Source organism: Equus asinus, chromosome 29, assembly GCF_041296235.1.
Source record: "Equus asinus isolate D_3611 breed Donkey chromosome 29, EquAss-T2T_v2, whole genome shotgun sequence".
Classification (NCBI taxonomy): Eukaryota; Metazoa; Chordata; class Mammalia; order Perissodactyla; family Equidae; genus Equus; species Equus asinus.
The window spans coordinates 23,766,703-23,791,234 of record NC_091818.1 but is presented as its reverse complement, the minus strand read 5'-3'; the positions used below and the strand labels follow the sequence as shown (position 1 = coordinate 23,791,234).

General features: G+C 36.8%; 1 protein-coding gene across 1 annotated transcript in view; it reads left to right on the top strand.

Annotated features, from left to right (window-relative positions):
• The window catches only part of GPR158 (G protein-coupled receptor 158), a 367,685-nt gene that overhangs the window by 245,708 nt on the left and 97,445 nt on the right, over positions 1–24,532 (top strand). The window contains exon 5 of the mRNA XM_070500965.1: positions 4,184–4,252. Coding sequence (XP_070357066.1) covers positions 4,184–4,252 — 69 coding nt within the window. The remainder of the gene's footprint in view (positions 1–4,183; positions 4,253–24,532) is intronic.

Here is a 24,532-nt window from a genome sequence, read left to right as displayed (position 1 = left end):
ATCTTTTAATGTTAGGATTCTCTTCAGGACCGCCTTTTACATCTTGCTTCCAATTTATTATTGTGTAATTCATTCATCAGGTGTTTGTCAGTTTTCATTCATAATCTCCCCGTCCATAGATTTCTCTACAGAAATAGAAGAATGAAAAGAAAAAGTGCAGCGCATTAGTCTGTTCTTCTGCTAAAGAGGCTAATTCTTTTTGTAAATGATATAGGTTTATAGAGTCTTGGTTTGTCATCCAAAACTATGCTGGTCCATTTTTTTCAGAATCTAATTCTGTTGCTTTCTTATATTTTTATCATACGTTCTGGGGTCCAGCTGTGCAAAAATGTCTTCATGTTCAGAGGTTCCTTTTGTAATCAAAAGAAACTTTAATTGCTACAAGGCTTAAGAAATTGGCTGTGATCAAAAATAGCTGCACTGTTTTAGCAAGATATGCATTAATTTCCTCAGTGGTTAAAAATGTTTTAAAAATATAAACGAAGTCTTTAGTTCCTGTAGAATCAAGGAAATAATGACAAGCCATTTTAATTATTTTTAAAAATTCAGACTTCAGCATTCTTATTGTCTTATTACTTCCAGTGCCTTAGCTTCCCCTGGGTGCTCACATCCTAGGCAGAGCGCGTGTCAGCTACAGCTGTGTTCATCTCCCGCCTCTATCCTCTGCAGCCAAGGATTACGGAGTTTAGAAATTGACTTTGACATAAGTTCATAGAATTGCTGTAATAAGATTAGCCATTTTCTTTGGTCTGTAGGTTTGATATCTGGCTGTTATAAACCTTTGTCAGTCAGTTCTGAAAGTTTAAGAAATGGGGAAAGTGGGACGGAGTGGAGCAAGGTGGAGTCAGCTCACCTCTATTGTAAACCCTGGAATTGTATTTATTTGGCTTTATGAATTCTGAAGCAGAGAGTTAGACTCAGTGACAACTCCTCCAGTACTATATTCACCTTAAATATCATAAATATCCTGTTTGATAATTTTGTGCGTGCAGTTGGTACTGAACAAAAACTTACTAAGTAGATATTAGTTAAAGGAAGGTCTTTGTTTAGACTTCACATATTATGATACCTAATGGCGGAATTTTCTAACAGTTGTGTAGATACATGTTAGACAGTTTTTTTTAATTTTATTTATTTATTAAAATGTATATTATACAGCAGTGTGACTACATCTCTGAAGAAATTAAAATATTTCCAGATAAGTTTATCTATCCCCAAATCTATCCACTTCTCCAGAAAAAAAATTATCATTTTGATATGTCTCCCCAAGACCTGTATTTGATATATTTATACATATCTAGCTAATGCATAGTATTGATTTGTGTGTCCGTGTTTAATATAAATAGTATCCTACCGTGTATTGTTGATCATCCTTCAAGAAGTTTTTCACGAGTTTCCCAGTTAGTTAACTGGTTAAAAAGAGTTCCATACCACCAGTTCGATCTCAGGCAAAATTAGAAGGAGATGAAATTTTTTCTTGGCCTCTATCATTTTGCTCATTCTCTCCCTCATCCATCTTCATTTTTCAATCCCTCTTCTCTCTCATACACACTGAGCGCCTCCCCTCCCCTTCCTCATCCTAGCACTTAGACTCTAAGGAAAAGATTCCTGTTCTTCACTTTGAACTTGAGTCTGTGTATTACTTACAGCACTTGTATATTACACCTTGGTACCAAGTACAAAATAAAAGACTTTGTTGTGGTTAAAAGAACTTCCAGTACCAATAAGACAGTGGGGAAATGGTTTAGGGAGCGTGAGGTTTCTTCTTAATCCCTGAAGTCTCACCTATTAGGCACCTGCTCATTCTGTGAGGCCGTGAAGGCAGTTCTGCCCAAGAATATTTTGTAAGAAAAAGTGCACATTCTGAATAGGCCTTACATTTGGTTGTGGAGCCATTTGTTGGAGTTCCAGTTTGTAATTTGAAATCACGGGCTTCTCTGCTCAGCCAGGAGCAGGGCAATGAAGTATTAGGAAGATTGCTCAACATTTCCAAATGAAAAGGAGACAGGTTATAGTGCCCTGAGAATACGGAAAAGCATGGACTGCTGCCACTGTTGTTATATGGTAGTGATGATTGTAACACCGCTAAGAACCTACTGGCCCTAAAAAAAGAACTGCTGTGTTCCCTACCCCCAGGCTTTTGGCTCTTCTGGGGTAATTTTGTATCCAAAGCATTAAAAAAATTTTGAATGTTACCTATATAAACCTCTGTGGTTTTCAAGTCCATCATCCTTTTGCTGTTTTCTACCTTGAAGAATACATACCTACTGGGCCATCCCAGTGGCATAGTGGTTAAGTTTGTGCACTGTGGTTTAGCAGCCCAGGGTTTGTAAGTTCGTATCTCAGGCGTGGACCTAGCACCACTCATCAAGCCGTGCTGTGGCTGCATCCCACATAAAATAGAGGAAGACTGGCACAGATGTTAGCTCAGCAACAATCTTCCTCAAGCAAAAAGAGGAAGATTGGCAACAGATGTTGGCTCAGGGCCAATCTTCCTCACATACACAAAAAGAATACATACCTACTTATTAAGTGTCATGCACAGCACTAGCCATTTTGTATACTTCATAGTTTATTAAGCCTGTCAGATTTAATAAGGTAAAGACTGGAATCCCCATTTTATAGTGCGACCATTAAAGTTCAAGGCTGACTAACTCAAAGTGGTTGCGTTATAATTCAAACTGAGATGAAGTTAACTCTAAAGTCTGTGTTTTCCATTAAGCCTTGCAGCTTCTCTTCATAGCCCCTTTTTCCAAGCAACATTGCATAGGTTGTTTTACAAGTAGTCTTATATAATATTTTGGACTCTCGTTCTAACTTGGTGTCATTTTGGGGAAAAGTTTAAAAGATAAACTATAGAGTCGGGTACGCTATGCAAATATAATTTGCCATCTTGAAAATTTTACCAGCCAAAGCCCATTTAAAAGCTTGCTGATAGAAGTTTTCTTTTCACTGAAAGCATCTGCTAGCTAATAATGACCAATAGCAGGAAGCCACTCAAATAGTTGTCTGTTCACTGACTAAACTTGTTTCTCCCTTCCCAAATTCTTAGATTAATGAAAGCCCTGAGTTCTTTTGAGGGATTACATAAAGTATTCCTATGTGTCTAACAATGTCCTACCAGGGTTTTGGAAGAGGAATTAGAATTTTCTTTCTCTTGTTATCAAGTTATCTGATACTTCTTTTTATGTAATGGAGTCTTGTGGTTTGGCTTTTTAGCTTTCTGTTGTTGAAAAATTACTTGCTACGACTTCAAGTTATTTTCCTGTTTTGATGTCATATTTGCACCACGTGTAATTTCTATGTACATTTTAAATTGCATTTCATGAAAGCTCAGGGACTCTGGAATGACCTGTTTTTGTTTTTGTATTCTTGATCCATATAGAACTCTATATTGATATTTAAACTCATCAAAGCAAAATTTATTATTGGAAGATAAGATTGATTGTTAGATCTTTTATTTCTTGCCACAACGCTAAGCATTTTGCTTTGGAAAGATAATGCTATTCTGAGTCTAACAAAATATCTTGAGACAAATATTTATGCTTAGCAAACTTCAAATATTCAGGAAATTTATTTGAAGATCAACTTATTCTTCTGAATTTTGGTTTAAGAATAATTTAAGCATGTTCATGAGGTGAGATGCCTCTGTTATTTAATGTGATTTATACTCTTCACGTAGTGGAGCTCTGTCAGTGAGTTTTGGGGACTATATTTCGACGAGATGGGAGATATATCCCTGAGATGCCCAGAACTTCTGCATATGTTTGTTTTATCCACCGAAACCATCCTGCAGGTATTTGTGAAATGGTTTAGGGATAGCATTCAATATGCGCTTGTGGCTGATGTTTCAGAAATGTGGGCAAGATCTTCTGTGTCTGTGAATTTCTTGGATTGAAAGGATCTGCTCAATAGTGTTCTCAGCTGCTCAGAGTCTTCAGCAATTGAAATTTGAAAGAATAAAATTCCATGAAGCCACTGCAATATCATTGTCTACCAACCACCTTTATAGTCAGTATTTTTGCATGTTTCAGTTAAGCCCACCTGTCTGAAATACTAGCCGATTTTCATTTATCTTCCCCAAAGAATGCCGTTCTACTGGTTGAGGCATTGGCACAATAGTATAAATTCTTCCATGCCTAGAAATGTAAGTTAACAATGATATTTTTATTTTGTTTTTTAGAGCATCAGGGCATCAGGCCTTATCCTGTTGGAAACAATCCTTTTTGGGTCTCTGCTTCTGTACTTTCCGGTAAGTAATATAATTGTATTTTAAAAGTAGCCATTTATTTCATTTTGCTTAGGCAGTAATTTATATTTGTGTGTTTATATATAAAACTGCTTAGATATTATATATAATATGTTATTTATATATCTATATACAAGTTTATATATGTATATCTATGTGCAATAGATGTGGATATATAAACAAAGGCTTTATACATATTTTAACTCTGGCTCTTACCTCATGGGGACCTGGAACAAGTTAGTTAGCATGTCTCATCTTTGTAAAATGGAGCTAATTATCCTCTTCTTCCCAGATTTGTGAGGAAGGTTAAATGCTTAAGTGAGCTAGCATACAGAAGGCATGTTGCTATGTACATAGAAATATTTGTTTCCTTCTACTTCCTCCTCCGCCTGAATCAGAAACCTGATGCACACCAACTAGTTAATGCTAAAAAATTCCAAGCGGTTACATAGAAAAATAACTATATAACTAACATAAATGTATGTGTGGTGCTAGTGGCATGGATAATCATAGTAGACTCTTCTTATGATACTAGTAAGAGATCTGTAACCAGAAGATACCTACTGATTTTACTAATTCAATTCAACCAACATATATTCAACAGTTATTATGTGTCAAGCACTATGCTAATTTCTGGGAATACTCTGTGAAGGAGATCTTCTCTCAAGAAGCTTATAATTTAGAGAAGGAGATGAGTAAGGACAGACAATTATGATCCAGTGTGACAAAAGCTAAGAAAAAGGTAAGGGCAGGATGCTGTGGAGGCACTTAGGGGAGACAACAAACCAAGACTAGGTAATAAAATATCTTGACTGAGATCTGAAAGAGGAACAGATATTACAGAAGGAAAAAGTAGGGCTTCCGGGACAACATATTCTTACCTAACTACCTTCTCGATTTCAGCCTTCCTTGTTGATTCTTAGTCTTTCCCACCTCTTCATACTTGAGTGCCTCAGGACTCAGTCCCTGTGGCTCTTTTTAATCTACGCTCTCCCTTGGTGATCTCATCTAGCCTCGAAGCTTTAAATACTATTTTATGCCAGTAGCTCCAAAGTTTACCTTTCTCCTGAGCTCCAAACTCATATTCATCTGTTTACTCAATGACTTCGCTTGAAGGTCTAACATAATTCCATATCATGTTCTTAACTGAGTTACTCATCTTCCTCGCCTCCAAAGTCAGTCTCCATATCTCCATTGATGGCAACTCTATCCTTCTAGTTACTCATGCCAAAAACCTGGGAGTCATCCTTGCCACCTCTTTTTCTCTCGCATCCATCGGAAAACACTTCAAAATACGGCAAGAATGTAACCACTCTCTACCGCATCCTGTACCACCTCCTTGGTCTAAACCATGATCGATCTCTTCTAGATTACTGCCTTGGTCTCTTCCTGGCCTCTCTTCCTCCGTGCTTACCCCCACTTACGATCCGTATTTTCAAAATATCAGCCAGTTTGGACAGCAAAGTTATACCATGGCATTCCTTTTCTCAAAATTCCAAAAGGTTCCCCATTTCACTTGTAGTAAAAGCCAAAATTCTTAGAATGGTCACCAAGGCTCAACATGATTTGAATCCCGCCCCCTCCATTACCTCATTTTCTAGTCCTCTTCTCTCATTCACTGTTTACAAGTGTTCTTAATCTATTTAGGTTTTCTACTTCCTGAATTACTTTTTATATTTCTTCTTAAGATAAAAATTTATTTAGGTATAATCAGTTTTTATTTTGCCATAAAATCATCCATATTACTCAAGTTTTCTAATTTACTAGCTTAGAGTTATTCATAGTAATTTATAAGAGAAGCAATATAAAAATACAAAGACTATTTATGATGCCTGGTACTCTTCCTGTGTAAACGGCATATTGTGCTTGATAACATTTAATCCTCCCCATTGAACTACCAGGCAGGTATTGAACCAAAGTCATAGAATCGCCCAGTTAGGAAGTGAAAGACCTGAAATGGCTTCAATAATCTGAATAATAATTTTAATTTTAATTATCTGAATAGCTGTTGCTGACACTGTCATCTTTTTCCTGAACCTCTGCTATTTTAAAATATGTTTTCTACCCAGTAGCCAGAGGGATATTGTAAAATATCAAATCTAATTTGTCACCACTTCAGTAGCTTCCCAGTTAGAATAAAGAGCAAAACTTTTGACATGGTTTATGATATGTGTAGTGTGGTCTTTGCCCAACTCCCCAGTCTCATCCAATACTACTTTTTTCCTCACTTCCTGCATCCAGCTACTCTGACCTACTTTTAGTTCTTAAATGAAACACAACCTCTCTCCCGGTAGGCATAATAATGGCTCCCCAAAGATGTCTACAGTTCTAATCCCTTGAATCTGTGAATATATTACCTTACACGGGAATAGGGACTTTGCAGATGATTAAATTAAAGACTTCCAGATAAGGAGGTTATCCTGCTTTATCTGGGTGGGCCCAAGGGTCCTACACGAAAAAGGGAAGCAGAAGAGGGAGAACCAAAGAAATGGCACCATGAAAAAGATTGGACTAGCCATTGCTGGCTTTGAAGATAGATGAAAGAGACCACAAGCCAAGGAATGCAGGCAGCCTCTAGAAGCTGGAAGAGGCAAAGACACAGATGCTTCCCTTTAGTCTCTAGAAGGAACACCTTGGTTTTAGCTCCATAAAATCCATTTTGGACTTCTGACTTCCAGAACCCTAACATAATAAGTCTGTGTTGTTTTAAGCCATGAAATTTGTGGTAATATGTTAAAGCAGCAATAGGAAACTAGTATGCCTCTTGTCGTAGGACCTTTTCACATGTTTTTCCTTCAATTTTTTTTTTTTTAAAGATTTTATTTTTTCCTTTTTCTCCCCAAAGCCCCCCGGTACATAGTTGTGTATTCTTCGTTGTGGGTTCTTCTAGTTGTGGCATGTGGGACGCTGCCTCAGCGTGGTCTGACGAGCAGTGCCATGTCCGTGCCCAGGATTTGAACCAACGAAACACTGGGCCACCTGCAGCGGAGCGCGCGAGCTTAACCACTCGGCCACGGGGCCAGCCCCTTTTTCCTTCAATTTTGAAGAGTCTTCCTCTCTTCCCCCACCCACCTCCATCTCACGAATTCTTTAGCTTAATTAACACCTAGTCATCCTTTACACTTCTGAGTATCACTCTTTCAAGAAAACTTTCCTTGACCCCCAATCTGAGTCAAATTCCTTATAATAACTTCTCATTGAATCCCACTCTCTTTCTTGACAACACCTATCTCAGTTTGTAATTATACATTCAAGAGTGTAGTTATTTGATTAATGTCATTCTGGACATACTCTAGTTCTGTGAGAGCAAGGGCCTGTTTCCACTTTGCCTACCACTGCGTCTGTAGCACTTAGCCCAGTGCCTGTGAGCATAGTCAAAGCACAGTACTATGCAGTGGATGAATGGGTGAGGCTGTACTTGGATGAACTTAGAACTATACCCTAGACTAGTGGCTATTGTCCTGTTGAAGCGGCTCCAAAGAATCTGCTTGATCGTGAAAGACTAAGAATGGTGGTCCTTATTTATAATACTTTGTTTAGCGCCTACAGTTAGGCAATAAAACACGTTTTATTGTTATCTTGGGGTGTTAAAGAAAGTTTGGTTTATTTTTACTTATAAAAGTCATACTTATTCCAATAAAGTGGTCATATTAATGAGCATGGGCCTAAAATCTGCAGAAGAATTTTAAAGCCTCTTAAATGGAAGAAGTACTCTAGAAAAGAAAAATGTTTGAAAGGATAGTAAATATTAGGCTGCCAAATGTTCAAAGTAGTTATTAAAGACCTTTTCATTGACCGAGATCCAATTTTGAGAGATGTCTGATGGACCTGTACTGATGATGATACTGGATACAGAGAAAAAGAGGGGAGAGAAATGGAATTTAAAAAGGAATAAAATGACAGCACTTCTGCTTGATAATCTAATAGGCTTGGGAGGCAAAAATCAGAAGAGAAGACTTACCAAATGAATTCTGTCCAACAGAAACATTAGGATACCTCATCATGTTGACTTCACACTTAATTAGCTGTCTATTTCATCTTTCATAACATAAATTCTTTCTGTAACTGCTTGAGATATTGTGTAGCTCTGAAGTTTATGCTGTGTACCTCAGTTTTAATTAAGTTTGTGTTTATGCTCTGAAGATAGAAAGGGCAAAGTTATTCAGTAAAGATTTGGATGTCACATAGATACAGAGAGAGAAATGAGATTAAAATGTACTTTTGATTGAGTCTGGCAAGGAAAGTAATTTTATTTTAGGCGAAGGAATAGAAGATGATGTCTCAGAAATTGATAGGAAAATCTTTGGCCACATAGGGGTGTGTGTATGTGTATGCATGTATGTGCATAAAGCATTCTTGACAAGAAGAATAACTTGGTATTGGACCAGGGCTCATTGATTTTCTTGGGTTTTGCAGAAACGAACTTTATAACTTTTGGCTAGAGTTTTTGCTTCAAGGAAGATCTCTGTATTAAGTGATAAAGGCGACCAATTAAACCTAGTGTAGACAAAGGTTCTAATCATTCAATGGTGTAAATATGGTCTATACTTTTCTTATCTGTTAAATACCTTACCCACTCTCTTTGTTCCTAGTGTGGCCTGTGCCAGAAGCGCTCATGAAAGCTTTACTGGGGGTCATTACAGTTTTTTAAAAAGTGTACTTGAATAAAGTAGAATTGTTTTTAGGTCTGGGTAACTCCATGGAAGGAGGTTTTGGGGATATTCACTGTTCTACTGAGTTGTTATGCAATGAGCCTTTTCTTCTTTTTATGCTGCATATTGTTCAGATTTGCAAGAATTAAGGTTATTTTTGCCTTTTCTAAGCAATCTTAGACTACAGACGATTTCATAACAATGCTTATATTGGAAAGTCCAAATTAGAGATTATCATCATTGTGCAGATGAGGACAAACCAAAATCTGACTAAATTTAGCATTGTTATAATTGGATGGCAGAGAGCTGAAGCATTGAAAACATTTTCTTACAGATTCTCGAAGGAGACTCATGCTTTGAAGTCCATACATTTGTGAACAAATGATTAGTCTTTACAATCACCTAAAAACTTTCATACAATTTATGAAAGAAAGAAAAAAGAATGTTAAAACATCAATCAAAGTGTATTTTTCTTGTTAAATTACATAAAAATGACATTTTACAGATTAGTAATATGGATTTTAATTACTATTACTAATTAGTAACATATGGATTCTAGAAGCTTGTTTTTGACTTGACTGAACCGCCAATTTCAGCTAATAAGATGAATTTCTTTTCCTCTAATCTTGGTTACCTGTTTGGTTGGCTGATGTGCCTTTCTGTAAAGGACACCAATACCTGTGTAAATACAGTACCTATTTTCAGGTTGTGTGCCCGCCTCACCCCCGCCTCCACCAAGGTCCTATGAGAAAGAACTGCCAGGTATTAGAACTAGAAGGGACATCGGACACAACTTAGTCTTTATTCAACCTCTCTTTTGCAAATGAAAGAGAGTCTGAGAGAAGTTGCAACTCATCCAACTTTTCTCAGCTGGGTAATGAGAAAGCCAAGAACAGAATCTAGTCTCTCGACTCCTGGTCTTGCACCCTTTTTTTTAGGACTTGAAGAGATGCAGGGTGACCCCACACCCCAGTCAGGTGGCGATAGGTCTCCATTGGAGTGGTTTCCTCCTACAGGTGCAGGCTGGGAGAAGGCAGCGATATATGACAGTACTTATAATAGAGGGTATGAATGTGAGGTTCAAATGGCATTAAACAGGGTAATGAGGGAGGCCCATCTTCTCCCTCTTGGTCAGTCACTCTTCCTCATTAGATCTCCAAGGAAATAAAAGGCACAAAGGATAAAGCAGGGAACCAATTTACAATAGTTTGAAGTTTGGCTGTAAGACCCAATATAAAACTCCGGTGAGCTCAGATGGTTCATGTTGTTGAACCATATGGAATTTCTGATATTCAACCATTTTACGTATAAAAATTTTATGCTTATGCAATTTTATGTTTCACCCTAATAAATAACCCTATTAGACCATCTCAAGTTGGTTTCAGTGGTACAGAACCTAAGTCAGTTAAAAGACTGCTTTTCCTATGATCACCCCAAAGCCTAAAACTAAAACACAGATTTTTTTTTTTACTCCAGCGTAGATCAGGTGCATCTTCCAGAAGCAGAGGAAAAACAACAGAATAGTGCTCCTGTGCATAAAGCTGAAAGGGAGGGAAATAAAGGAGAGAGAGGTGAAAATGGAGAGGGAGAGTGAGAATGAGACCATGAGAACAGAACTAGAGGAGCCAAGTTTTTAAATCTCTTACTATCATTATTTATTTTGATGCCCAAGGAAGCCAGATTTGGCCAGTGGGAGTCCCTTCAAGCTGCCACCTGCCTTTGATATGGGCCCTCACTCTTTGAGCACTTCCCTACTTTCTAGTGCAACAGAAAGTACTTTTCCTACCTGAGCCATGGAATCAGCCTTTTCTCCAAAGTGCCCTGGTTCCTTTTAGGGGAAAGTGGTAGCGATTCATTTCTGAGACAGATTTCACTTCCATTGTGATAAACATAGGGCAGCAAAGGTTCCCCATTTTACAGGTAGGCCAGTGTTTCTGAAACTTCAGTTATATGGGGACCTTTGCAAGGAGATTTCTCCTCAGCTCTCAGAATCCATCCTTACGACACAGTTTTTTAAGCTGATCTAGACTGCATCTTACTTTGTGTCATTTAGATCCCTTTGGATTGATAACAGAGCAAAAGAGAAAAAGGAATTGCAAAGAAAGTTAATACTAAAGAGCATAGCAGTACTACCGAGAACACAATAGCGTAGGAATAGTTTCACAGCAAGGTGGCTCAAAGAGTATGGGAATAGCAGACTCTTAATCCCCAAACTGCTAGAGGATTTCAGGAATATTGACTAAAATATTGAGATTGAAAGACATCGGAGAACTAGAGCACCTCCTTCAAGGGCGTTTGAAGAGCGTGATGCCAAAACATTTTGTTCTCTTCTATAGTGTAGGTTAGAGGAAGAGAAGCAATGGTTTTATGTCCTGGAATTCCGTGCAGTTCCATTTATCCACTACAGTGCCTGTATTCCTCTTCCCTATCAACCCTCTAGAGAGAAGTCTGATCGTTAGTGGGAGTGGTTGTCTGCAGGCAAAGGCATGGAGGCGATCCAGTGTGCATGTTCTAGGATATTTGGTTGAGGGTCTTGGATCAGTGATGTGTTAGGAATTAACTAATAATCTTCCTTTAGCTGAAAGAGTTTTAATAAACTGAAAGGGCCTTAATCAGTTGAGAATTGGACCCCTGGCTTTAGTTTGTCAGTGAAAAGCAAGTGTTTTCATCTTTGCTAAAATAAACACTGATTAGACTATATGCCTCTTAAAAAATATTTTTGTTCTTTTTGTGAAATGTAATCTCATTATTTATAAACTAGAACAAAATTGGAAAACACAAAGGAAAAGATAAAAGATCAACCAAAGTTGTTATTATCCAAAAATGGTAATTGTGTACATTTGATCATTTGAGACAGCTGTATATGCACATACATATATTCAAATAGAAAATGGATGGATGGTGGAAATTGAGATACAGATAGGATTACTCTGTGAGTTTTTTAACAAAAAATGTTGGTTGTAAGCTTTATTATTTTAACCAAAAACCTGAAGTGAAACTAAAGATATTACTGATTTTTAGATAAATGAATCTTCACAAGAAGCGTTATTGGTTCTAAAAGATCTTTTGAAAGTTAAAGATTATAAAACGTTTCAAAAATTGGGTTAATTCTGTTTTACTTAGCTATATGTTTCAACTTTAAACAGTATCGCCTGACTTGACTGTAACAGCAAGAAATTGAACTCAAATACAGAACCTTTGCCCCCTCCTCCCACATTTTGATTTTTGTTAGTTAATAATTTTTGAATTGTTAATGTTCATAACATGTATATAACACTGAATTGTGAAACTATAATTCACATAGTTGTTCAGTCTTAGGTCTATATTTAAGTAGATTTAATGTTTTCTGCTAATCATTGTAACTTGGCTTCTTCATTCCTCAGTTCTTTATTTTGATTTGTCCCTTGGTTTTCATTAACAGTTTTTTCACGAAGGAATAATGAGTTCTTGAGTTCTCCCATGCTTGAGAATCTCTAGCCATTGTCATTATCCAGAAAGAGTAACTTCCCTGGGTATAAAAATTTCAAGACACACTTTGTATTGCTTAGAACTTTGTATCCATTGTCTACATATTTCCAGCTCTTGAAATAGCTTGATTTCTCCCTCTTATGGATGACTTGATATTTCTGCCTAGATGCCAATGTCATTCTTTAGTCTTGCAATTAAATAATCAAACTAAGAATTACCTTGGAGTTTATCATTCTGTATTTTTTTTCCCTTGCATCAGGGTATTTCTTTTCAATATATGAATGTAAGACCTCCTTTATTCCTGGAATGTTTTTGAATCATATCTTTAATTTTTTGTCTCCTCTTCAGGAACATGAATTATGTATACATTGAATTTTCTTTTCTTTCTGTGTCTGTAGTGTTTCTAGTCATTTGTATACCTTTGTCCTTTTCTATTTTGTTTTGTGTGTTTCCCTTGAGTCTTTATTCCATGATCTTTACACTATTCTCAGTTATGTTTATTATGCTTGAGTTGATTCTAATATTCCTTTAACCTCTTTAATGTTTTCATTCCATTTCATTTCATTTTCATTTTCATTTTCTCCCCCTTGCCCAGCTTTCTTGGAGTAAATTTATCTCTTTCTTTTTTTTTTTTTTTTTATCTCTTCTTTGCTCTCTAGTATCTTTTTCTTTGAGCTTCTTTATCAGAAGGAACGTGTTTTCTGTAATTTCTTTGAGGCAGTGAGAATTATTTATTTGAACTTGTATGAGTTTTCTTGGGCAATGTCGCCTTTGTTGTCCATTCTTCATCTGCCTTCCCCCCAACCCCACCCGCATTATTTAAACAAAGAGTCTATGCTGGTTTCTTTCTGATTTTTATTTTTTATTGTGATAATTCTTTTTTTGTGTTAAAATATACATAAACTTACCATTTTAATAATTTTTAAAGGTACAATTCAGTGGCATTAAGTATATTTACAGTGTTGTGCAACCATCACCACTGTTCATTTCCAGAACGTTTTCATCATCCCAAATGAAAACTCTATATCCATTAAATAATAATTTCCCATTCCTCCTTCACCCCCGGCCCATGGTAACCTCTATTCTACTTTCTGTCTCTATGAATTTGCCTATTCCAGGTGCTTCATATGAGTGAAATCATACAACATTTGTCCTTTTGTGCCTGGCTTATTTCACTTAGCATAATGTTTTCAGGTTCCTCCTGGTTATGGCATGTGTCATAATTTCACCCTTTTTGTGGCTGAATAATATTCCATTGTATGTATTTACCACATTTAGTTTACCATTTGTCTGTTGATGGACATGTGGGTTGTTTCTACACTTTGGCTGTTGTAAATAAAGTGGCTATGAACATTGGTGTACAAGTATCTGTTTGAGTCCCTGCTTTCAGTTTTTTGGGTGTATATCTAGGAGTGAAGTTGATGGATCATATTGTAATTTTATGTTTAACCTTTGAGCCCTACTGTTTTCCAAAGAGGCTGCACCAATCTACATTTCTACCGACAGTGCAGAAATGTTCCAGTTTCTCCACATCCTTACCAACACTTGTTATTTTCTGTTTAAAAAAAAAAATTTAATAGCCATCCTAATGGATGTGAAGTGGTATCTCATTGTGGTTTTGATTTGCTACTTTTCATTTTTGAATGAAGTGGTTTTTTTCAGGTAGCTATTTAAAGAATTGTGTGGACAGCAGGAGGAGAAATAGATTGAGACAGGCTGCTTCTTCACTTTAGGATCACGTGAAACCCCGAATTTAGGCTATATTATAATCTGGGGCTTTGCCTTCCTCTTCCTATGCAATTTAGCTCTAGCCACCTTCCTTGGCTACTGTGCCACTTAGGGGCATCAACAAAGATGGCATATCTTCAAATTTCCCTCCAATTTGTGATGACACTGTCTGTACAGGAAAATGTCATAGTTTTCTTTGGGCCCTCTTGTGCCCTAAAATTCATTCTTCAATGAACAGATCACCATTTCACAACTGGAAAAATACTTCTTGGTTGAACTATAAAATGGGAATCTAACAGCTCTTTTTGTCTTCCTTCATTTTGATGCAACTCTAACTCAGTTCTCGGGTCTTCTCTTTTCTCCCTTAGTGAATCTCATAGCTCAACATACTCTCCACATGCCAACAACAAACAAATTTATATCTCCAGCCCAAATCTCTTTCCTGAATTCCAGACTTGTATGTCCATCTGCCCATTCAACATCTCTACCTAGATGCCTGATAGACATCACAAACTTAACACATCTAAAACTTAACTCCCAGTCCCACACCACCCCAGATCTCCTCTACCAGCAGAATGCTCCATTCCAGTTGGTAGCAGCTCCATCCTTCCAGTTGCTCAAAACAAAAACCTTGGATTCATCCTTGACTTATGTCTCTCTCTCACTTCTCATAGCCAGTTCATCAAGGAATCCTGTTGGTTCTGCCTTAAAAACATATCCAGACCCAACATTTTCATACCACTTCCACTGTTACCAGCCTGCTCTGAGTCACCATCTTTGAACAGTAAACTACTGCAATACCCTTCTAACTATTCTTCCTGTTTTCCACTTTTGGCCTCCTGTAGTCTTTTCTCAGCACAGTAGTCAGAAATCTCTTTTTAAGCCTAAATCAGATTTAGTATTCCTATAGTATTTCTCCTGCTCAAAACCCTGCAGTGGCTCACTATTTCACTCAGAATAAAACTTAAACACCTAAAAGGCCTACATGATCTGCTCACTTGTCTGTTCCCCTTATTCTTTTCCAGTAACACTGGGCTCTTTGTTGTTCTCAAACAGGTCAGGCACGCTCCCCTCTTAAAGCCCTTACACTGACTGTTGTCTTTGCCTAGAACTCACTTCTTCCCACTGTCTATGTGACAACTTCCTCCCCTCCTTCATGTCTTTGTTGAAATATCATCTTCTCGGTGAAGCTCACCCTATTTACCATACTTTAAATTGCAGCCCACCCCACTCCTCACAGTACGTCTGATCCCTCTCACCCTGGTAATTCTTTTTGCACACAACTTATCACTTTGTATGTAATATATGACTTTTATTATCTGTATTTCTTACACATATTCATTTTTTATTTTCTGTCTCCCTCCACTAGAATTTATCTACTCCTGTGTTTTAGCACCTGGAACAATGCCTGGCATGTAGTGGGTACTCAACAAATATTTTTTGAGCGAATGAATATTTTTCAGACATTCTTCATAGATTGACATATGGAACGTGGCTCTTCCAGTGTATTACTAATGGTGAATTTTCAAACTTTTTGAAAATTGCCTTTTATGTTTTTAGTTATATTTTTAAATTGTAAACCTTTCAAGAGTAGGACCGTGTCTGTTGCATCTATTTCCATCACAGCACACTAAAAATTTGTTGAATTTCAGTATAATTCTAACTAAAACAATTATACATATGCACATGCACATATGTAAATGTATAGCTGTATATCTCGGTCTTTATATTTGTCTCTTTCTTTCTCAGTCTCTGTCTTTATCCCTAATTTCCTTATGGGGAAGTAGAAAGGAATCTAGTCCAATCATAAAGAGACTTTGATTCTAGCTTACAAAGTCTTACTTTGACCTTGTACTCTGCTGCTCTCTGTCTCTCTCACTCTGCCGTAGCAATACTGGCCTCTTGTTCTTCCTTGAGCAGGCCTGGCTGGTGCCCACCCTACAGCCTTGGCATTAGCTGTTTCCTCTTCCTGGAGTACGCTTACCCACATATCTCTCTGGCTAACTCCCTCATCTTCTTGAAATCTTTGCAGTGAAAGGAAGTTAAAGAACTCATTATGGAATTAACAAGGAGAGGTTGATTAAAAAATTATGACATTAAAGTGAGTACAAACCACTACAATTGCAGAGAATTTCTAATGGCACCAAACGGAGACAGATTCAGCCACGATGTAAAGGCAGAAATGTCACAATTTGGCAGTAGACGCAGAGCATCATAAATTATCCTGAGAATGCCTTCATAGGAACAAAGGAGGAGATGCTGGCTCTGGCAATGGTAGAGAATTTGACAGTCAGATGATTTGAGATGAAATATAAGAAATTGGGCATCTGCAGCAGTATCATAGCTAGGATGTTTTAGCTCTCTAGTAAAAATTTTGAAAAGGGTAAAGTATCAGTTCATTTCTAATTTCCTTGCTAGAGTTTGTGGCTTAATGTCTTTATCCATGGGGAACACATGGCAGGAAGTCTTTCCGTCTCTTTTTCAGTGGTTACTATTTCTCTGCTGATTACAAAAATGCATCATAGAGCCAGCCCTGGTGGTCTAGTGGTTAAAGTTCTCAGCTCACACCCTCACAGCCTGGATTTGTTTCCTGGTCGCAGCCACAGCACCTGTCTGTCAGTTGATGTGATGTGGTGGTGACTCACATAGAGAACCAGAAGAACTTACAGTTACAATATGCAAGCATGTATTGGGGCGGCTTTGGAGAGAAGGAAAAAAGGGAGATTGGCAACAGATGTTAGCTCAGGGCGAACCCTTCCCTGCAAAAGAAAAAACACGCATCCTAAATTTTCCTCTTCAAGCCCAAAAAACATAAACAATTAACTATTTCTTAAGTTTGGTAAGTTATTTTCAGTTAACAAAAAGGCTAACCAATTTATACTTTAGGTTTTAGGTATTTTATGTGATGTGATTTTAGCGAATGTTAATAGTCTCTGGGAAACATTCTCAGAATTGTCAGATATTTATATTATTAGCAGATGACCAATACTGTGATGTCCAAGTTTTTCTCTGTGGTCTTATACGTGACATAAGAAGATATGAAGACACTTGGAGATGTCCGAGAGATAATTAAGAAAATAACTACAAACAGAGAAACAGTTGTTAGAGTTGGAATCAGTAATGCATCTTGAAAAATAGTTTCTTCCTCAAAGCTATTGGACAAAAAAAATATTGTTGAAGACTTAACAGCACTATTTAAAATGATAGAAAATATTCTTTTAAAAATGACAGGACGATGGCGTTTTGACAAGGTAAATTATACCTTAAATGTCGGGGGCTACACAGTGTCACTCTAGAGGCACAATTCAATAAAGTAGATATATTACTTAAAGAAAATAGAAAAACAGGAAAAATATAAAGGCAGAATACTTACATGAAATCGTATTAATAAAAGCCTAAGCTCAGAATAGCTAGAGCCTGGTGTAAGCATGATTGAAGGAAACATTTGTACCTCTAGCCTAAATTAGAAATGCCAGCATGAACTTTTAGGAAGGAGAACAGACTGCTTTCCTAGAATATATCGGAGGAGTATGTCAATTTATATGTTGATTTTAGTTATATGTTTAGCTAAAAGCTGTGATTATTGTACAGCACTCTCTTCATGTTATAATTTCTGTAATATGAGGAAAATAGACTGATTATATTTTCAGAAAATATAATCACTGTTGATGGACTTTCAGAAATAGTTAGTATAGATTATCTAAAGCAAATGTTATTTATGATTAGATGTATATAATCTCCATGATTTGTCTATCCTTGAGTATTCCAAATTGAGACTTATTTTGAATGTTATCTCTAGGCTTCAGAGACAATATAAATATGATTAATTCAAATATAGACGTGTTTAGATGACATCCAAATCCAAACCCTCTTGTCAATTCAGCTTTGGCTTTCTTCACTCTTCATTCCTCATTTCTGCAACCAGAATCTACTTTTCATCATATTTATGAAAAAGCCTCACAAAACTCAACATACAAGTCAGACAACCCACATACAAGCAGAGCTGCCACAAACCTTTGAGACACTGATAGCCAAAGCCTGATTTTAAGTGTCATCAGCCTACAGGACAAAACCTTCTGTTTCACAGTGCCTAGACCATGAATTTGTCCTTTAGATGAGTTTGCTCTCCTGCATAGGGATTAATTTATTTTTCCATAATCATTTAAGATTTAGCAAAGTTCGCATTAAAAGGCCATTTTCCTCCTTGATTGTAAATACGAGCCCTCATTCCCTCTGATGGGCTTGCATAGTGGCTGTCCCAATGAGGAATGTGCCTGTATGTTCCAGTTTTTCACAGTCCCATCTGACCCGCTTTATTCATATGGCATAAGTCACTGCCTGGCTCTCAGTGTATGGTTTGATTTTTCTGCTTCTAAAATTGAAAGTTTTGACAAGGAAATGGAAAAGCATCCTTCTTCTGACACCCACGTAAAACTCCAATTCAAAAGAATAAAACTGTATTTAAATTAAGGAAGCCTCCCATATGCTCCATGAGTTTCCAATGTAAAATAAATAAACCAACTAACCAGATTAAAAATAAAAATTTAAAGACCTAGTGCATAATTGTGAATATTTAAAAACTCAAAAGGTAGGTGACAAAGAATACGGTGGTATTAGGATTAGATAGGCATCAGGATCAGGATTAGCTGCACGTACCGAGGAACATAAGAATAGAAGCTTTAAAAAGCTAAACTTTCTGGGGCTGTCCCAGTGGCGCAGTGGATAAGTTCACTCGTTCTGCTTCAGCATCCTGGGGTTTGCTGGTTCAGATCCCGGGTGTGGACATGGCATCGCTTGGCTAAGGCATGCTGTGGCAGGGGTTCCACATATAAAGTAGAGGAAGGTGGGCACGGATGTTAGCTCAGGGCCAGTCTTCCTCAGCAAAAAGAGGAGGATTGGCAGCAGTTAGCTCAGGGCTAATCTTCCTCAAACAAAAAAAGCTAAACTTTCTGTCTCCCATAAAAAGAAGTATAGAAGTTCAACGCTAAATTGCATTTCACAGTTACAGGGATCCTGGGTGATGCGTTCCCTCCATCCCTTCCAAACATTACATCTTTATCCAAGGAGGCAGGGGGGAAGAAGGGGTAAACGAGAAGGGAATACTATTCTTCTCTTCCCCTTAACCTCATTAGTCAGGATTTAATTATGTGGTCACTCTTAGATCCAGAGAAGGCTGGGAAATAGTCTTTTATCTAGATGGCCATGAGCCCAACTGAAAAACTGGGAGAAAGGAGTTAGACGTATGGTGAGATCTCATCTCTGCCGTGCACGTGGTTTTTATTTTCTTCTGGTTGCTGATTTGTATTTTCTGCATTTCTTCAATGCATACATATTATCTTTATAAACAGAAAAAAAATAAATAAAAGAAGTTCTGTCTCTGACTCTGCCTAGGCATGACTTTTGGGGAGAGAGTTAAAGTTGCTGGAGTACTGACTATGCGACTCGCAATACATCCTTCATTTGGTGGAAGACTGCCTATCATTATTAATTTATAATCTTTATATAGCTCTTCCTTTTTGTTTCTTTCACTTGCTTGGGAAGAAAGTAATTATGTAATAGATGTGACTCAGGAAAGAAAGTCCTTTTTAATCTATGGGGCTATTAGATAACCACTAAAGAGGGAGTCACCTGAGATGGATTTTCTCATTTGGGTTTTTCTGGTGACAGCTCAATTCCTTTTAGGGTGCACTAATTTCAGTGCCTTAAAAGCCTGTGGAAGTTATTTTAAGCTATAGTGTAGGCACTAAGTATAGTGTGCTAAAGCTGGAAAAAGACAATGGTTTTACTCGAAGCTTCATTCCCTTTGCTATGAATTTTTTTTAAAAGAAAGATTATATTGCTACAAATTGCTAATTTCAATGTGTAATAAAATGCTTAAAATTTCTTTGAAGTCAGAGGATAAAAGGCGACTGAAACTCTTGTTGCGCTTGATATCCTAGTTATAAGGGAAAATAAGGAAACAAAATTTTTCTAACAGGTGATTTTTCTAAAATGAATCCAGAGAAATACCTACTGAAATTTCTGCTTATTTGGAAATTAGAGATGTCTGAAATGGGAAGAGTTGCTAAACAAGTTTGTTTAAGGAAGCATCACATTTAAAACTGTGGAAATTTTATCTGGACTGGGGCTAGGGCTGACTTTTGGCAAGTAGTGGTTATCATCATAAATATTTAACCTTTGCCTCTATTTCTATTTACTTGCCATGCTTCTCCATTTTCTTCAATCACCAAGTAGATGGCAGTGATAAGGTTTCATACTGGACAGAGTGATGATAGGAATTCCAGAAGTATTAAGAAGACATATTCTGCAAAGCCGTTTTCAAATTGAATTCATAGGTATTATGGAGCACTGAATGAGGTACTAAGTTTTTAAAGAATACAAGGGTTTCACAATAGAATGCCTCTTTGAACAGTGATCCGTCTTGGGTCACCCATATTCCGCACCTGTCTGCATCCTCCCCTCTTCCCCTGTTCAACTTCTCATTATCCTTGAGGTCTCAACTTAAACTTCAGGCTCTTAGGGGAGAATTCCCTAAACTGCTGCCCTCCCTTCAGTCACCTTCTCTCTCTTCAGCTGTCCCCACCTCGCACCTACACGTGAACTTGATATATATGCAAGGCAACATGCATATAACATAACACACAACCCAAAAGTGCTATTTCTAAATATATACTTTAGAAAAAGGCTCACACTTGTTTGTAAGTAGACATGTTTAAGGAGATTCATAATGAAAATTTGTGGGGAAGTCCTAAATATCCACCAATTAGGAAAAGAAAATATATATACGTTCATTTTAGAAACTTCGAAGCCAGCAAAAAGCGTGAAGAATTGAGCTTTGTGACATTCAAGGTAGATTTTAAAAATGAGTATGTATGATATATGCACTGTGCGTGTGTGTGCGTACCAGAAATTATCATGACTCAGTTATTTTAGTTTTCCTAGAAACCCTTGTAGCAGGAACTTTGTTGTCCACCAAATGTTCATGTGTTTCTTTACATTTCCCAGTCTCCCTTGCAGTAAGTTTGAGAGCCCTATGAGTAGATCTGACAATGGAAAGTCCACAGTGATTTGTAAAAAGGATTAAGAGCCAGCGTGTCTCCACCATCTTTCTCTTTCTCTGCTGCGTCAGTTTTGGAGGACATGTTTTCTACAGGGAGTGGCTGCAAAATGGAGGAGGACTGCCTGGGACACACTGCCCTTTGTGGGAGCGAGCGGGGATAGCCTTTGAGTTATTGGATCTCAGAGTTTGTTCATTCTTGCTGCTTAGCCTTGTTGAACATTGAGTAATCATTATCTCCAAATAAATCTATGTTTCTCAAAAATGTTGAGCTAAATTATCATTTATCACTCACTGTAACCCCCCTGGGTTCTCCCTACATTCCTAAAAGTACTCAAATTTATTATCCAATTTTTGCATGTGATTTTTAATATTTTTATCATAAAAATTTTTATTTTTAGAAAATTTAAGAGTTAAACATAAGTGTAAAGATAATAAACATCACCCATAGTTCTACTACAAGGATAACTTGTTAACAATTTCATTATTATCTTGTCTGTCTAAATATACATTTGTTCTTCATATCACTGAAAAACATTCTATCTCATAACTCTTTAGCTTACCATTGTGTGGATGGACCAAAAATGCATTTAACACATCCCCAATTGTTGGCCATTTATGTGGTTTTCTATAATTGTCATTACAAGTAGTACTATGAAGAACATCCTTGAATCAAAACCACTATTCAACCAGAAAAGAAGACGGTGAATTTCTTCTGTAAAACATTCTCCTTTTCTTACAGACTTTCCTCCACCATATCTAGCTTCTTCAGTGGCACTATTTTTTATATTCTGTCACACGCTGGTTAGGACATATGACTATTAACGTGCACTACTTGTTGTCTACTGTGAGTGTGTTACAACAACTTCTTCTTCCTAGTCTGCTCCTTTGTGATCCTTTAGCCTTAGATTAAACACTATCTTGAAAAGAAAAGGATTTTCATATTTGGACATAAGCTCTTTCGTTATGTTCTAATCGAAAACATTATGACTTTTTGACCTTGCTTTACCTGCATATGGCCAGGGCTCTTTGAACCATCAGTGTGAAGACTATCCACACACAAGAAGAGACTAGAGCAATAATCCAAGACATTTCATAAGAAACGGCAAAAATGAAAACATTCATCATAATGAGCTCATTTTACTGGCCTTGTAAGAAATGATAGACAATTTAACCTATCTAATATGAATAATGAACTTTTTCCATTTTGATACTAATGATATTTATTATCTAATACAGTAAATTTGTGTTTAAAAGACATTCTAGGAAAATGTCTTGTTTTCCTAAATTTCCCCTTCTGCTTTTTTAATATTTGAAAATTATTAACAGGTTTGAGTAAAAATCAGCATTTATAAAGAGTGAAATCACAATGACTACAAAAGTCTCCATGTACAGAATTGCAGCTTAAGAGAAAGCCATATTTCCCAGCAGATTTTTAAAAATGTATTGACATAGCGCCCTTTCACAGAATGCGAGGTTTGGAGTGCGTTTATTGTTGACTCATAGATGCCTTTGTTCAAGCAGCATTGGAGAGCTGGACGTCGAGAGGTGCCCTGGTGTGGGGCCTACTTAGACTCAATGGCAGTGACAGCCCTCTGCTCTGGCTTTGTCCTCTCATCGATCCCTCTCCCTTTTCTCTAACCCAGCGCCATTCTATTCTGGCTGGGTTTATCTCTGCACCGCCCAGATAAGCCTCCTGCTGCTCTTTGTAAATGTCACTCTTAGAAGAAGACAGTCTTAGGATGTTTTCTGAAAGAATTGTTTTTTAAAGGGTTCACTGAATTCACTCTGAAGGATGGCTTGAGTTAGGGGGCTTTGTTTTCTTTTTTTAAGCTTTCAGGAGCACGTCTGGAGACGGAGCAGGTAGCCCATTGTTGACTCAGGAAACTCACTAGACTTGTTAGGTGGATGAACACAGAGTGAAAGAACGGGTCTGAGCAGATGCTCCTGCAGTGTCTGATGCAGGCAGCCAGGTTTCTCAGCGACCTCATCTGTCACAGATTTTCAGTATTTCTATTGGGAAATTATTCGATGTTAACCATTTAGACTAGTGAATTAAATGCCTATATATAACTTATTATTTGAATCTCAAGTCTGTGAAAATGTGTATTTTGTCACAGTTGGGTCAGATTTAGATTGTTTAGTCAGAATTGATAATATAGATGAATTTTGAGGACTTTCTTCTTTATTTACAAAAAAGCGTATGAGGTAATTTTACAGTAATTTGTTTATTGTGCTAAAGGCTTTCCTTAGAAGTTCATAAATGGCCGCCTATGGTGTTTATATCAATTCTAAATGACTGCTTTTAAGATTTAGATCATTTTTAAAGTGCAACACAGAAACAATGTCATTTAACTTCTAGAATGTTTTAGAGTTAAAACAAATTCATTCATAATAGAGTCATGAAAGTGTGGCACACTGGAGAGGAAGGCTGGCTTCTGTATTTGGAGGCCCCAACGGCCCAGATACTAATTTGAGGGAAAGAGAAATCAAGAATAAAATCTATCAGGATAGCTTTGGGTAGGGGGAGGAATCTTTGGTATGTGTAATGGTGTTGCTAAATAATACTTGTGTTATATAGCATAAATCAATATACAAAGGTAACTCATTGATCTCTATTATGAATCAATCTTAATTCAAATACTTGTTGACTAATATCTCAGGGGATTTTTATGTTTTTCTACTTTTTCTAATCATAAATTCTTATGCTTCACTTAGACGTTTATTAAATATAAAGCTATATGAAAAGAATAAAGATCATCCATACTGCATCTCTCAGAGATAACTATTATAGCATAATCATGCATTTTGGTCTGTACTACTTTTGTCTAAGTAGAAAAATTAGAATCCTACTGTAGATAGTGTTTTTATCTTATTTTCTTCATTTAACTATATCATTAAGCATTCACCAACATTATCATTTATAATAGTTGCATAGTAGTCCATTATGGATGTACTATGGTACCAAAATTTATTTAGCTATTCCTGGACTTTTAGTTCCCCTTTATTTTTCTTTTCTCTTCTTCTTTTTTTTTTCCTTAATGTTTGAGGCTATTTTTAAAGCACTCCACAGTGAAGTACTTTGTATGCGACTACTTACCTGAATCTCTAATTGTTCCTGTAAAGAACATCACTCTCTGTGTGGCTTAAAGAATATGAACTCTTTTATGTTTAAAAATGTCAATTTTTAAAACTAATTTATTATTTTAAAATGTTTCTTTAGGAATGTTTCGTTTATTTTTAATTTATTCTTAATGGCCCCAAACTGGAAACAACCTAAATGTTCACCAACATGAACATATTGCCATTCAAAAGAGTCTATATTAAATGAGTTCATTTATATGAAACCCTAGGAAAGACAAATCTAATTTACAGTAT